The 15803-nt window shown below is 42.1% G+C and overlaps 1 protein-coding gene across 1 annotated transcript in view; it reads right to left on the bottom strand.

Moving 5' to 3' along the window:
• LOC133516908 (THO complex subunit 2) overlaps positions 1–15803 on the bottom strand; it is a 55761-nt gene that overhangs the window by 39109 nt on the left and 849 nt on the right. The window contains exons 3-11 of the mRNA XM_061849946.1: positions 15093–15334; positions 14527–14660; positions 13172–13428; positions 11534–11683; positions 10183–10358; positions 6421–6586; positions 5696–5865; positions 2553–2751; positions 490–737 (exon numbers count right to left, since the gene is read on the bottom strand). Of these exons, the coding sequence (XP_061705930.1) occupies positions 490–737; positions 2553–2751; positions 5696–5865; positions 6421–6586; positions 10183–10358; positions 11534–11683; positions 13172–13428; positions 14527–14660; positions 15093–15334 (1742 nt within the window). The remainder of the gene's footprint in view (positions 1–489; positions 738–2552; positions 2752–5695; positions 5866–6420; positions 6587–10182; positions 10359–11533; positions 11684–13171; positions 13429–14526; positions 14661–15092; positions 15335–15803) is intronic.

Below are 15803 nucleotides of genomic sequence, written 5' to 3' on the forward strand. Positions count from 1 at the left end.
AAGATGTAACAGACAGACAGACAGAGTTACTAGCGTTTATAATATTTAGGGATATTTGCAATATCGTCAACTCATACACATAGTAATAGCATTGCTTAGATTGGGGCTAGATCGATCTGTATAAGACTGTCCCAAGTATAGTTTATCCCAGGACTGTCACATCTCACACATAGAGAGAATCGCACTGTTGGTGATAAACTGCAGCAGCGACGTGTGCATGTTGTGTTTCTTAAAGGCGGCGCCGGTGAACAGCGCCTGCAGCCACGGCGGATACGGTCGTATAGGTTTTCACAATAGGCACAATGGTTGTCGATTTGCGGAAAATGCCCAGAAACACTAACTGACTACGGTCATATAGGTTTCCATGACAACACAGTAATAAGAATAATTCAACACCGTTAGCGCCATTTGCACCATCCCACTATCCCGGGGTTAGCCGGTTAAACCTCAAGTTACCATGGTTACCAGTTCAATTTGACAGTTTCCTACCTCTGGTGCGCTTTGAGGCGGTTGGCGACGAACTGCAGCAGGGCGGTGAGCTCGATATTGTGCTTCTTGAAGGCGGCGCCGGCGAAGGCGGCCAGCGCCTGCAGCCACGGCGGGTAGGCGGCGCCGCGCACGGCCCGGCCCGCCGCCAGCGCCTCCAGCAGGCAGCAGCCCAGCACGTCCAGCGCCAGCGCCGTCAGGTACTTCAGCGACTCCACCACCGGCCCGATCAGGTTGTCGTACGTTTGGATCTGGATTTATAATACAGTCACACTGGGTACGGTGAGGGATATCCTTCAAACCACCGACCTTAGGCTGGATTAGAAAATGGGTTTATAGGTCTAGTAAAAGTTTCGTAGTTTTCAAGATAATCGAACTTTTCTTACTTTTTTAATAGCTCACCATCTAAGCAATATCTTTATTTGTAAAGATGTAAATAGCACGTGTTATACCATTTTAGAAATAATCATCAGTGTATATTATTATATTATATGGGTCGAAAAATGTTTAAGAGCACGCCTTAACGGTGAGAGATAGTGGGGGGGTGCTCGACCAAATGTCATAGAGGACCCTGGGCAGTTTTGGAAGCCGCCATTTTTTTTTCAAAATGGCGGATTCAAAATGGCGGACAATTTTCAAGTTGATCCTAGCGCGCTGAAATTTTGGTCACGGAATCTCGGGTCCCTCTAGATGCCTATGGAAAAAAAAATTTGGAAAAAATCCAAGATGGCGGAAAAAATGGCCACTTTAGCTTTGTATGGCAACTCTAAAACGGTGCGCGATAGGTGGGGGGTGCTCGACCAAATGTCATAGAGGGCCCCGAGAGAAAAAAAACTGCATCAAAAAATTTTCAATATGGCTGACTTTTTTTTTTTTTTCAAGTTGGTCCGAGCGCGCTGAGATTTGGCATGCGGCGAGCCTGGGGGCACAAGATTACCATGTGAAAAAAAAAATTTGGAAAAATCCAAAATGGCGGCGGACAGGGGCAAATCAAATTTTCAAGTAGGTTTACATTTTAGATATTGCTTAGATGATGATTAAAGCGAAGTATGGTGCTAGCTACTAAAAATGAAAGAAAAGTTCGATTATTTCGAAAACCATCAAACTTTTACTAGACCTATAATTCCATATTCTGATCCACCCTAAGGTGCCCTGTCGATGTTTAGAAGGTTATCCATTAATTACCGGACATTTAGCCAAACAAGTGTTGGGGTTATATAACATGTTTGTCCACGTATAGTGGAGCTGGTAACCACGTATAGTACGATGAATTTTATCGACAAATCACCGCCCATACCTATGTTTTTTCTCAACCATTTTAAAACTGCACCCTTTCAAAGTTTTATGGTGCCATACACTACTGCACTTGGTTATTGTACCATTATCTACGCAATTACCTATCGCACATCTAAAACACGCTTATAGGGCATAAATTGGAAGCACAAACGTCATAAAGAATCTTCCACAATTACTCGATAATTAATAACATATACAATATAAAAATGGTCTTCAAAAATTTACTTTTTTTACATTTTTTTTACATTTTACAAAACGAGGTCGTTGACCTGTACTTTTTTTATTGTCAAATAAATAAATATTTATAGGACATTATTACACAAATTGACGAAGTCCCACAGTAAGCTCAATAAGGCTTGTGTTGAGGGTACTTAGACAACGATATATATAATATATATAATATATAAATATTTATAAATACTTAAATACATAGAAAACACCCATGACTCAGGAACAAATATCCATGCTCATCACACGAACAAATGCCCTTACCAGGATTTGAACCCGGGACCATCAGCTTCGTAGGCAGGGTCACTACCCACTAGGCCAAACCGGTCGGTCCGGTCGGTCGGTTGTTAAATGATAGAACAGGATATCAGCTAACAGTTGACATCAAAATGATAGCCCTAGTTAAAACATTTCACAAGTTACACGAGTCCAAACAAGACCTTCTGTAATGTGCGTCGAACTAAGTTGCTTTAGTTCCAGTTGGAAATGATAATCCGGCGGCGGGACATTATTCTTTAGAACTACCGCTAACATGATCGTACCTGCAGCAACATGTAGTCGAAGAGGAACTGCGGGGCCGCGTGCGACAGCTTGCCGATGAGGCGGCCCTGCGGCTTGATGTTCTCCTTGGACACGCGCTTCATGATGTGCTTGATCCGCTGCAGGGAGTTGCCCCGCACCCGGAGCAGCGCCGGCAGACGCTCGCCAGACTCGTTCTTCCAGCGGGAGTACAGGCAGTATCTGACAACAATAGTACATTGGACAATAACCCCTCGAGCAGCAAAGCAATACGTTAAAAATTTCGTCCAGTGGGCGCCCAGCCCCGTGGCGGCATGTTTTCAATATAAATAACCGGCCAAGAGCATGTCGGGCCACGCTCAGTGTAGGGTTCCGTAGTTACTCTTCCGTCACAATAAGCTAAACTGGAGCTTAAAGTATACTAAATTGTTAACCAAGGGATTAAACGGTACCTTTCACCCGAGTTAAACAAATAGGCAAATTTGCATAATCAGTACCTAATTAAAGTAAGTCTTTTTACTATGAAGGGAAAACTTTTTGCGATAACTCAAAAACAGCTAAACTGATCATGTCCGCTATAGTTTTCATTTAATGTCTTTCTTAAGCTCTACTTCCACGATTTTTTCCATATTTTTTGGACCTATGGTTCAAAAGTTAGAGGGGGGGGGACACATTTTTTTATTCTTTCGGAGCGATTATCTCCGAATATATTCACTTTATCAAAAAATGTTTCTTGAAAACCCATATTAGTTTTGAAAGACCTTTCCAACGATACCCCACACTCTAGGGTTGAAGCGAAAAAAATAATTCACCCCCACTTTACGTGTAGGGGAGGTACCCTAAAAAAAATTAAATTTTTAGATTTTATTGTACGACTTTGTCGGGTTTATTGATTTATATATCCATGCCAAATTTCAGCTTTCTAGCACTAACGACCACGGAGCAAAGCCTCGGACAGACAGACAGACAGACAGACAGACAGACAGACAGACAGACAGACAGACAGACAGACAGACAGACGGACATGGCGAAACTATAAGGGTTCCGTTTTATGCCATTTGGCTACGGAACCCTAAAAATGGCGGCCCCGCATGCGCGGCTATCATGAAAACAACAACACAACATGGACAGGAAACCTGAAGTTAAATGAAATGAAATGAAAATCTTTATTTCAGGCACCTAGTGTAACTTAAAACAATATAAAATGTAATCACGGCTTATATCCCGGTCGATTTAAGTCTATGTAACAAAGACCTATAGTGAGGGAATCAGTAGGACAACAATATTATTATACTGATTTTTATATAGAAATCAATTGGTTTATCAGAAAACACAATTCCCCTATTATTATTAATCGTATGGCATGCATAAAGAAGGCAATCAGAGTATAGCCTTGCGGTCGCTAAGCCAGGTAACCAACTCAGGCGTGCCTGACTCCAGATCGTCAGCTGGTCCAGAATACGAGTGAAGGGGACTGCGTTGGAAAATATGGTCAGTGGTCTGCTGTTCCTCGCCGCACTCGCAGAGAGGAGAATCTTTCCAACCCCATTTATATGTTAGGGAATTACAACGGCCATGCCCAGTTCTCAGCCTATTTAAGCGACACCAAAGTTTTCTTTTTTAAAAACGCCGAAATTTATTTTCTTGTGTTCTAATAATATGCCCATGTACAGAGTTTCAAGTCCTCTTCTTCTTCCTCCTGCCCTTATCCCACGTTATGTGGGGTCGGCACAACATGTTCTTCTCTTCCATTCTCCTCTATCTTTCGTCACCTCAGCACTCACTCCTTTCTTTCTCATATCCTCTTTCACACAATCCATCCATCGTTTTTTGGGTCTACCATCCGCTCTCCGTCCATCAACATTCATTCCTAACATTCTTTTTCCTATATGGCATTCATCCCTCCTCATTAAATGCCCATACCACGCTAACCTACCACTCCTTATCTTCTCCGCTACCGGTGCTACTTTCAAACTTCCCCTTATATACTCATTCTTAATCCGATCCTTTCTCGTCACTCCACACATCCATCTCAACATTCTCATTTCCGCTGCGTGCACTCTTCTTTCATCCGTCACTTTCGTCGCCCAGCATTCTGATCCATACATTACAACAGGTCTCACGATCGTCCTGTAGATTTTCCCCTTAAGTTTAAGGGACATTCGTGGATCGCAAGTTGTTCCAGAGACCTGTCGCCATTTCATCCATCCCGCATTTATTCTATTTTTCACGTCACGGTCGATGTTGCCGTCACTTTGGATCAATGAACCGGAACCATGTACCGGAAGTTTCAAGTCCCACACTCAAAAAAATTTTTGATCTCTATACAAACTTTCAAACCCTTTTCACCACCTTAGGGGATGAATTTGCAAGAACGCTTTAATCTGTTTTCTTGTATTTTATTAATATACCTTTTTACGAAGTTTAGAATTCCTGCTAGCTTAAAATAAAACGTGAACCCCATACTAACTTTCATCCCCTTTTTAACTCCCTTAGGGGTTGAATTTCTCAAAATCGCTTCTTAGCTCTTGTACACTTTATAAATGCAACCTCGTGTGTAAATTTCAACTTTCTAGCATATGTAGTTTCGGCTCTGCTTTGATGAGTCAGTCAATCAGTCAGAACACGTGCATTTATATACATACATATATAGATAGAAGATATATGTATGAACAAGAATTGCTCGTTTAAAGGTATAAGATTTTATGGTCATTTATCTTAGTGAAAATAAGTAGATAATTAAATGTATCAGAACCATGTTTATCAGACTCAAACTAAAAGTTGTTGTGTAGGTTAGTCATGTCCTAGTCTAGCCATAAATAAGTTTTGCTAATCAATATTAATTCCAAATGATCATTCGACCCATTGCGTTCCGACCAATGGTTTCTCGGGTAATTGTGACGGTTACTACGAATAAAATGATTATTCTACGATAAACAAATATGCGTAGCCATGTTGCAACACCATTTTAGCTCACAAGAGCATTTTATGTGGGTTTCTGAGTCAATATTTTATATGGGCTGACATGTTATGCTACAGAAGGCCGCTGTCGTACTAAAGCTGTCAAATGTCAAATTCCGCCGGGCACAGTCGATCCGTTTTCAGCACAGTAGCCGTATGGTTATTTTTGAGCTCAAGTCAGTCTTCTATAGTATTATTTTTTTACCTGCATTGATAAGGATAGAGTTTGAGCAGGGTGTAAACTTCCTCGGCCATGCAACAATTGCCCTCCATCAGGGTGAGCGAGGGCAATATGGCAGCGTCGAGCACAGTGAGGGCTTCATGTTGCAAGGGATCTTCTTTAAGCGAACGCGATGTTCGCAATATACGTATTATCTGAAAACAAATATACAACTAAGTTTGTTCTATTCTATGATTCGATGAAGATCGAGTAGTCACCAAACATACCCCCGTATTCCGTATTCATAAAACTTAGCCAACCTTTGTTAAATTTTGTCCCTTTCTAACAAAAACAAATGACAGATAAGGACAAACAATGAACAAATGATCAAGGGCTTGTTGGACTTAACAGGGGTTATAGAAGTTATTTTAATTGAAAAAAATACCGCGAGTTCTGCTACTAAGTAGCATATGTTTTAATATGTATCTCGTTGCCCTGCGTACCATAGCAGTATACTTTAATATAAAAATAGCTAGTGATATAGCGGACCCCTAACGTGGTGGTTGAGTAGATCCCTATTTAACGAACAAATTTTTTAACATAAGTATATTTTCAGAGTAATCGAGATAAAAGGTAAAAACCCGCGCGACGGGCACATCTTCTTCACAAGTTTCGCTCGGCGCGCCATATTTTCCCTCTTAAAATGAATCCAAGGTACTCTGTCTCTGTCCGCGATTTCGTACACGTACCTAAGTGATTTTTTGACTTACTTTGTACATTAAAATGGGATCATAATGGAGCGAAGGCCCCAACAGGATTAATGCAGGGATGACGGTCTCTTTCATGTCTTCGAACGTGACGCACGCGGGAGGCGCCAACGGAGACGTCAGCGGCGGGATGGGTGTGCCCATGATCTTTGGGGCAACTCGACAGTGTCTGAAAAATAATATATTATCAAAATATTGTCAAATTCAAAAATGTATTCTGCAAGTAGGCCTCAAGGGCTCTTTTCCAAGTTAATAGATTTACAGTAATATCAAATAGTGGTTATCACACTGGATGCGATTTGTACCTCACTCCGCTGTTTCATAATCATAAATCATTTATATCGTGGTAGAACTTAAATTACATAGAGAAGTATAATATATATTACAAAAAGAAATAAGATTAAAACATATTAAAATTGTTTACCACGAAATGGGCTTGTCTCAGCATAATGCTGACCTGAAGGTCAGCGCTGATCTTCCGGCGAGACCATTTGTGAGCCACGATTGCAACTGTACGACACGGCCTCATAACACTGAACGCATCCACAGCTACTAGCGCCATCTACGTGTATGACAGATAATTTAAAACGCCATGCCGTCCGTATGTACAAGCGTCTTATAAAACTGGAAGTAGCATACATTATGGTAGCTTGCAACCAATATATCCCAGTTAGACCATGGTTTTTCAAGAACAAGGGGTTTTCAAAATTAATCACGTCATATATTATTGGGCTTCGCCTTGGATTCATTTGTTCCCCTGTGCGTTTGGCTAAAATGAGGATAAGGGACAGCTCGATCTGTGAGTGTGGACTGGACGAGGGTACTACAAATCATATTTAATTGCAGTGTCCTAAAATACGTTATCCTATATATGATTTTCTTCCTCGTGAGATTAGCTGTCCAGTAAATATAAACTTTTTACTAACTTTAGTTTTTACTCCGTATTATGGTATTTTGAATAAATTTCTAGCTAAAAATAATCTTAAATTGTAGTATGTATCATATAGTTGTACAATAAGTTCCTAGATTTAATACTTAACTGTAGTTTGTTCTGTACATAGTGTAGTGTTCATATTGTTTAATAGTTGGTTAGTGGTAATTTATATTTCTTTGCAGATTGGTCGGATACTCCACCGAACACTGTCTGTGATCGTAATATGGAATTCATATACTAGCCGTGTCTTATCCAACCCCGAAATCGGTAGAATCATCAACACTTTGATGGAGTCAAAACGCGAAAAATTTATTGATTTTATGATTAATACCTTGTCATATTAATAAATAACAAGTGCAAAACACATAAATAAATAATAAATAAATAAATATTATAGGACATTATTAAACAAATTGACTAAGTCCCACAGTAAGCTCAATAAGGCTTGTGTTGAGGGTACTTAGACAACGATATATATATAATATATAAATACTTAAATACATAGAAAACACCCATGACTCAGGAACAAATATCCATGCTCATCACACGAATAAATACCCTTACCAGGATTTGAACCCGGGACCATCGGCTTCGTAGGCAGGGTCACTACCCACTAGGCCAAACCAGTCGTCACATAAAATCACCGTTTGAGCGAGACATCGCTATGCGCGTATTATAGCGACATCCTGCTCACACATAGAACTGACGTGCAATCGCATCCAGTGTTATAACCGCTTACCTAACACTTTTTTAAAGTTTTCTGTTTTGAACTGGAATTTCAGTAACAAATCGAATACGAAGCAGTCAACTAAATTAAGCGGTTAAGAGGAAATACCAGCTTTTCCAATTTGAGAATTTTAGGTAAATATCTTCGTCGTAAAAATCTCAGAAATAGAGGTTTCGTTCTCGACATTGTTCCCCTTCAAAATTTAACCAATCATAATATAACGAAATTTTGGGAACGAAATGAAAAAGGAATTATATGTGCCCGACTGTTTTCGTTTTTGCATTTATTGTTGCCGATTTTGTATGTTATGCGTCTGTTTACGGCGCATTTTCTTGACCGTCTTTAGCGCCTTTTGAAGTAAACTAGTTCTTATAAAAACAAGAATATTAAAATAAGGAAAACGTCACAAAAAAATATTCATCTAAGGCCAAAATCTAGAGAGGAAAATGTCGAGAACGCTTGTATGGAAAAATGGTTAACTATCGTTTCCCCTAAAGTGTGTACAATCACACCAAATACACCACACATCGGTGCGTATGTGGTGTGCCTCACTTCCTGTAGAGCGGCTCGACGAGGGCGTGCAGCATGCGGGCCAGCGCGCGCGCGGGCCGCTCGGCGCCGGTAGCCCCCCCGCCCGGCAGCCGCGCCGCCAGCGCCGCGAACTCGCGCCACGCCTGCACGAGCAGCAGCGCCTCGCTCAGCACCAGCTTCTGGTTGCCCCAGTAATCCTACGTGATGTGCCTCACTTCCTGTAGAGCGGCTCGACGAGGGCGTGCAGCATGCGGGCCAGCGCGCGCGCGGGCCGCTCGGCGCCGGTAGCCCCCCCGCCCGGCAGCCGCGCCGCCAGCGCCGCGAACTCGCGCCACGCCTGCACGAGCAGCAGCGCCTCGCTCAGCACCAGCTTCTGGTTGCCCCAGTAATCCTACGTGATGTGCCTCACTTCCTGTAGAGCGGCTCGACGAGGGCGTGCAGCATGCGGGCCAGCGCGCGCGCGGGCCGCTCGGCGCCGGTAGCCCCCCCGCCCGGCAGCCGCGCCGCCAGCGCCGCGAACTCGCGCCACGCCTGCACGAGCAGCAGCGCCTCGCTCAGCACCAGCTTCTGGTTGCCCCAGTAATCCTACGTGATGTGCCTCACTTCCTGTAGAGCGGCTCGACGAGGGCGTGCAGCATGCGGGCCAGCGCGCGCGCGGGCCGCTCGGCGCCGGTAGCCCCCCCGCCCGGCAGCCGCGCCGCCAGCGCCGCGAACTCGCGCCACGCCTGCACGAGCAGCAGCGCCTCGCTCAGCACCAGCTTCTGGTTGCCCCAGTAATCCTACGTGATGTGCCTCACTTCCTGTAGAGCGGCTCGACGAGGGCGTGCAGCATGCGGGCCAGCGCGCGCGCGGGCCGCTCGGCGCCGGTAGCCCCCCCGCCCGGCAGCCGCGCCGCCAGCGCCGCGAACTCGCGCCACGCCTGCACGAGCAGCAGCGCCTCGCTCAGCACCAGCTTCTGGTTGCCCCAGTAATCCTACGTGATGTGCCTCACTTCCTGTAGAGCGGCTCGACGAGGGCGTGCAGCATGCGGGCCAGCGCGCGCGCGGGCCGCTCGGCGCCGGTAGCCCCCCCGCCCGGCAGCCGCGCCGCCAGCGCCGCGAACTCGCGCCACGCCTGCACGAGCAGCAGCGCCTCGCTCAGCACCAGCTTCTGGTTGCCCCAGTAATCCTACGTGATGTGCCTCACTTCCTGTAGAGCGGCTCGACGAGGGCGTGCAGCATGCGGGCCAGCGCGCGCGCGGGCCGCTCGGCGCCGGTAGCCCCCCCGCCCGGCAGCCGCGCCGCCAGCGCCGCGAACTCGCGCCACGCCTGCACGAGCAGCAGCGCCTCGCTCAGCACCAGCTTCTGGTTGCCCCAGTAATCCTACGTGATGTGCCTCACTTCCTGTAGAGCGGCTCGACGAGGGCGTGCAGCATGCGGGCCAGCGCGCGCGCGGGCCGCTCGGCGCCGGTAGCCCCCCCGCCCGGCAGCCGCGCCGCCAGCGCCGCGAACTCGCGCCACGCCTGCACGAGCAGCAGCGCCTCGCTCAGCACCAGCTTCTGGTTGCCCCAGTAATCCTACGTGATGTGCCTCACTTCCTGTAGAGCGGCTCGACGAGGGCGTGCAGCATGCGGGCCAGCGCGCGCGCGGGCCGCTCGGCGCCGGTAGCCCCCCCGCCCGGCAGCCGCGCCGCCAGCGCCGCGAACTCGCGCCACGCCTGCACGAGCAGCAGCGCCTCGCTCAGCACCAGCTTCTGGTTGCCCCAGTAATCCTACGAGTACAAAACATCTACAGAGAAATTCTTAAACGGGGCACCGAGGGCGGCCGCCTATCCCGTTGACGCAAAAATGGCTGTAAGACCTTCCTTAACATATGTAATTAAGGTTTGGCGGGTCCACACAGAGGAAATTGTCTCGCGCGTATGTTTGCTCTGTGTGGACCTGCCTGATTAGGTATATTTTCTAATTTTGGAAAAAAATACGTCAGGAACAAAATCGTCGACATTGACATTTTCTTAAATAATAATTAAAGACCGTCCTAGGTTAGGGCACTAGAAAAGCCACGAATGAAAGGTGTTCATCATACATTGAGTATGAAGTACTTAAATATTTTTTATGCATGCTGTTTTTTTGCGTAATGACGTTTGGGCATGTATTTAATGAGTGATACAAATCTTTGAAAAATATTTGTTCAGAAATAGTATTGCAGCTTAAGAGTCCACGGCAAGCCCGACCGAATTTCACCTTCTACTAAACTACGTGTTGGATTGTAATGAAACTTTTCACATTCAATGACATGAAGTACCTGTATCTATGCCTGTAATTAGTTTATATAGCTCCAGCTTATAAAACAAACGAAATAGAGCAAAAATATAAATTCGTTGTATATTTTTAACTACGGTATCTGAGGCTATATAAACTTATTACAGGCATAGATATACCTTATCCTATCTATTGTAAGTACTAAGTTTCAGAGCAATCTAGCTAGTAGCTAGTCTTATTAAAAGAAGGCTATCACTTAAATACGTGGAGACTGAAGCTATACTAAGTATTATTTTATAATGTACACAAATATTTAAGTAGAATTTTTAGTAATTTTTGTAACTTGCATGCTAGACTTAAGTAACTAAATTCAGATACTGTAGAAATCTAACTGATTCCCCGCGATACAGGTCTCACCTAGTGTAGGGACCCTTGGTAAATATGTTAACTTCATCTTGTTGGTTAATAAATGATTTTATTATTTATTTAACCCAGGTTTCCTCGCGATGTTTTTCTTCACCGAGAAGTGACTGGTAAATATCAAATGAAAATGATATATTGTACATAAGTTCCATAAAAGTCATCAGTATTGAGTAGTATGAAGAGGGGTTTGAACCTGCAACCCTTTGGATTCAAAAGTGCACACTCTTACTGCACACATGATTCATAGAACAGATTAAATTACCTGTGGATCCGATTTATCTTCAACGAATTCAGTGGGAGCATTGGCCTGTGGTCCTTTAGTGGACACAATGTTAATCTTGCGTATGTACTCTTGAACATCTTTAAATTCCTTATCTGCTTCTTTAGCCATTATCATATCGTCAGGGCGCAACTGTAAAAAAATTAAATATTACAACTAGTTTCTGGCAGGCACCAGGCACTCAAATTCACAAAGTTTGGAATACAAATACATCCTATCTCAGACTTTATGAAATAATGCATAAGATCTTTGTATTTTGTTCATGCTATAAACTGCTTTTTTTTTTGCTTCAGCTCTACAGTGTGGGGTATCGTTAGAAAGGTCTTTCAAAACTAATAGGGGTCTTGAACAAACATTTTTTGATAAAGTGAATATATTCGGAGATAATCGCTCCGAAAGAAAAAAAAAATGTGCCCCCCCCCCCTAACTCTTGAACCATAGGTCCAAAAAATATGAAAAAAATCAGTTTAGCTGTTTTTGAGTTATCGCAAAAAGTTTCCCCTTCATAGTAAAAAGACTTTAATTAGGTACTGATTATGAAAATTTGCCTATTCGTTTAACTCGCGTGAAAGGTACCGTTTCATCCCTTGGTTAACAATTTACTATACTTTAAGCTCCAGTTTAGCTTATTGAGACGGAAGAGTAACTACGGAACCCTACACTGAGCGTGACATGACATGACATGCTCTTGGCCGGTTTTATTTATTATGTAATAACTGTCAAATACCACTGATGACATCTGCTGACATGTTTTTTTCTGCTCAATACAGTACAACCGAGGTATGAACCCATATTTTGCACATACATATAAAAAGTTAAGTGTTTTATGTTCCACGGCTTTAGAAGGAAAAATTCCTCTGGCTTGCTTAGAGTTATGTATGTAAATGTAACCAAGGCTAGGAACGGGTTTTTAAAAATAGCGGTAAAAACCGGTTTCATTCGGTCTTACTACGAACTTTCATAAGAACGCGAACGTTTTAAGAACTTTGTTGTAACCTAAATAATCCAGTTTATTCGACGAGCGACGAGACAGCCGGCCGACCTGGTGGTGTGCCGCGTAAACAAAGACACCGACATAGGAAGAAACCGGTTTTTATTATTCTAAACCGGTTACTCTGACAAGAACTTAATGGAAATGTTCTCCTAAAAACCGGTTAACAATAACGGTTTTGGGAACAAAACCAATTAAAGGTTTTATAGGCCAAATATATGATAATGGTTCGGAAATTTATCTTAATCAATTTCAAGATTTGACGATCGGTTTGGCCTAGTGGGTAGTGACCCTGCCTACGAAGCTGATGGTCCTGGGTTCAAATCCTGGTAAGGGCATTTATTCGTGTGATGAGCATGGATATTTGTTCCTGAGTCATGGGTGTTTTCTATGTATGAGCTTACCGTGGGACTTAGTCAATTTGTGTAATAATGTCGTATAATATTTATTTATTTCTATTGGCTAAGACAATTATTATCTTACATGCACTTGAAGACAAAAGCAACTTAATTCAGCTCCCACTTGCCTTTGAATTCATATGACCCCCCCACATACTGTTTTCTCCTGTATTCATCCATTACATGCTTCTGATACTTATTTAAACATACCTACTTAACAACAATGCTTACCCAAGGATAGATGTTATCCAAAGCTATAACTTGATGTTGTAATAACAGTGCTATAACTGTCATGAGTGGTGGTGGTTCTTCATATTTATCTAACACTTCCATATTGCCAAGTTTGAATCCTAAAACTTCCGATATAACTTGGGGGTCACCCATATAGTTCTTGATTAAGGGTATAAATAGTGAGTCTAGGTGGGGACGAGCCTCAAAAGACTCTAATATAATATCTAAAACTCTGTTTGGATCCAAATTGAAACAACCTGCAAATGAGAAACACAGCATCAACTTATTGCATTTTTTTTTTGGGTAGGTACCACTACTATGATTAGTAGTTAAAATTAAAAGATATATGTATTTTTAAGGGGACACGTTATACATTTAATCACTTCAAAAAATAATCACTTGTAAAATACTTTTTACAATAATCACTTCAAAAGTCAAAAATAATGTGTCCAACTGATCATTAAGTTGTGTTGTGTCATGTTCAGTTGGCCCTGTGGAACAGCACTGTCACCCAATTCTTCAAGGTTAGAATTGAATGATTTTATGTAAGTGGTTTGTTTTCGTTCCCCAAGAAAAAACCTTAATATTTCAATGAAGGATCCATTGACTCCATAACACGATAACTTTGCGATAAGTAGTGTCTGGTCAATTGTTTCAAAGGCGCGCGGCAGATCGCAGAATATAGCTGCGACATGTCGCCTAGCTTCGAGATACGCAGTCACTCGCCGCACTACATCTGGCGCCGCCTCCGCAGTCGACCGCCAAGGCTGTTAGGCGTACTGCTGCGGGTTCTGTAGACTGTTGCTAATAAAGTAGTGCATCAGTTTACCACTCAACAGACGCTCGAATACCTTGGTCACTATACGTATTAGGGATATGGGTCTGTATGATTTGAGTGCATCCATGTCACCTTTGCCTTTATAAATGGGCTGCACTTTGAATAATTTTACTGGTTTGGGATAAATGCCACTTTTAACACACTCGTTGAATAGACAAAGTAGCAAAGAGACCACAATTGGAGGTAAATAAACTAAAATGTATGTAGACATATCGTTGACATCACTAGACTGCTTCTTTTTAATGGTTTTAGGGCCATCATTACATCTGCAAGCGTGAACTGATCAAAACAAAACACAGGTGCATTAAGGGATAGATAACTATCTAGATAAGCAAGCGCAGCGTGCGCACGAGCATTATTATTATCAGTAGTAGTGATGGAGTGTTTATTTCTATTTTATGTTCTAATTCGTTAGACATAGTATATTGTTAATCCATATTCAGCAAATAAATAACTTACCTGGTCTTAAAATTCTATTTCTTATATTATAAATGTTACAAATTAAACTCTTACATACCTATAAGTGATTGAATAATTTCTAATAAACCTTTCCATTCTGTTTCTTCAGTCACCTCTTGATTTAACTCTACAATTAATTTTGCATATCCTTCACTTTCTTCTCTGAATAAATTAAATTTACGCTGTTTGTAACTGAGAAAGAAACAATAATTTACAAGGTTAGTTCATAGTAAATTATGTAAACCCAAACATTATTATGACATAATCGTATTTTTATTCTCAAACCAAATACACAAGTAAATTACCCACAATACAGAAAATATGTTAGTGATTTGATTATTATTGTAGTGATTTTTATACTACACATTACAAAAGCAAAAACTGCCATAAACATGTACATGTATAAAAATTTGATTGTTGGCAGCATAAGGACATATACGTAATTCACATATTTGCAAATCCGTACACAGCGGGGAGAGCATAACTTAAGAATTTGATTCTTATGTCATTGTTTAAGTTCAAATTTCCTCAATTTTATATATCTTGAGTTATCAACTTCTTCCCATGTACAGAAATAAATCTTGTTCAAATGTATTTTAGGGGTGAATTAAAATCTATACTTACTACAACTTTGTCTTGATTTTGATAAATTTGGTGTAAAAGTTTTTGTTTTTTAATGTACCAACATCCTGCAAGGTATCGATTTCCAGTCTTTCCTTCAACAGTTTTTCAGATATAAATGATTCCAGTTCCCTGACAATATAGCAGAAGTTTGAGCGCTCCTCACTCTGGATGTCTGAACAGGTCTCTGCATCAAGTACACACACCACATCCAGTACTATAGATGGTATATCTGCATGTAAAGCCTAAAAAATACCACATAACAATTACTTTTTAGCAAATATTATAGCATAAAGAGTTTAGAAATAGTTACTTGTTTTACAAGGGGTCTAATTTGTTGTGACATCCCTCATGCTAAAATTAATTCCCGAGCAAACACAGGTGACAAAATTTAAAGACAAGCATAGTGAGTGATTGGATAGCTGGAATCTTGAGTGTTGTGAGGGTATTGTGCCTTTGAGTGGAATAAAAATGTTCACCACACCATTGTAATACTAAATATAACTGCTTGCCAGCAGGTGGGCCATATACCTGTTTGCCACAGATATGGTATTAAAAAAAAATACTAACATTACATTACAAATCAAATTCAAATAAATGTTATTAAATATTTATCATTCAAAATAATCACTTAAACATCAATTCTACCAGCCAACATGAGGAAACAACTGTGATTTGCAACCCATCAAAAACATTTTCATGTAAAATATTGCC

This window comes from Cydia pomonella, chromosome 4 (genome assembly GCF_033807575.1).
Source record: "Cydia pomonella isolate Wapato2018A chromosome 4, ilCydPomo1, whole genome shotgun sequence".
Taxonomy (NCBI): domain Eukaryota; kingdom Metazoa; phylum Arthropoda; class Insecta; order Lepidoptera; family Tortricidae; genus Cydia; species Cydia pomonella.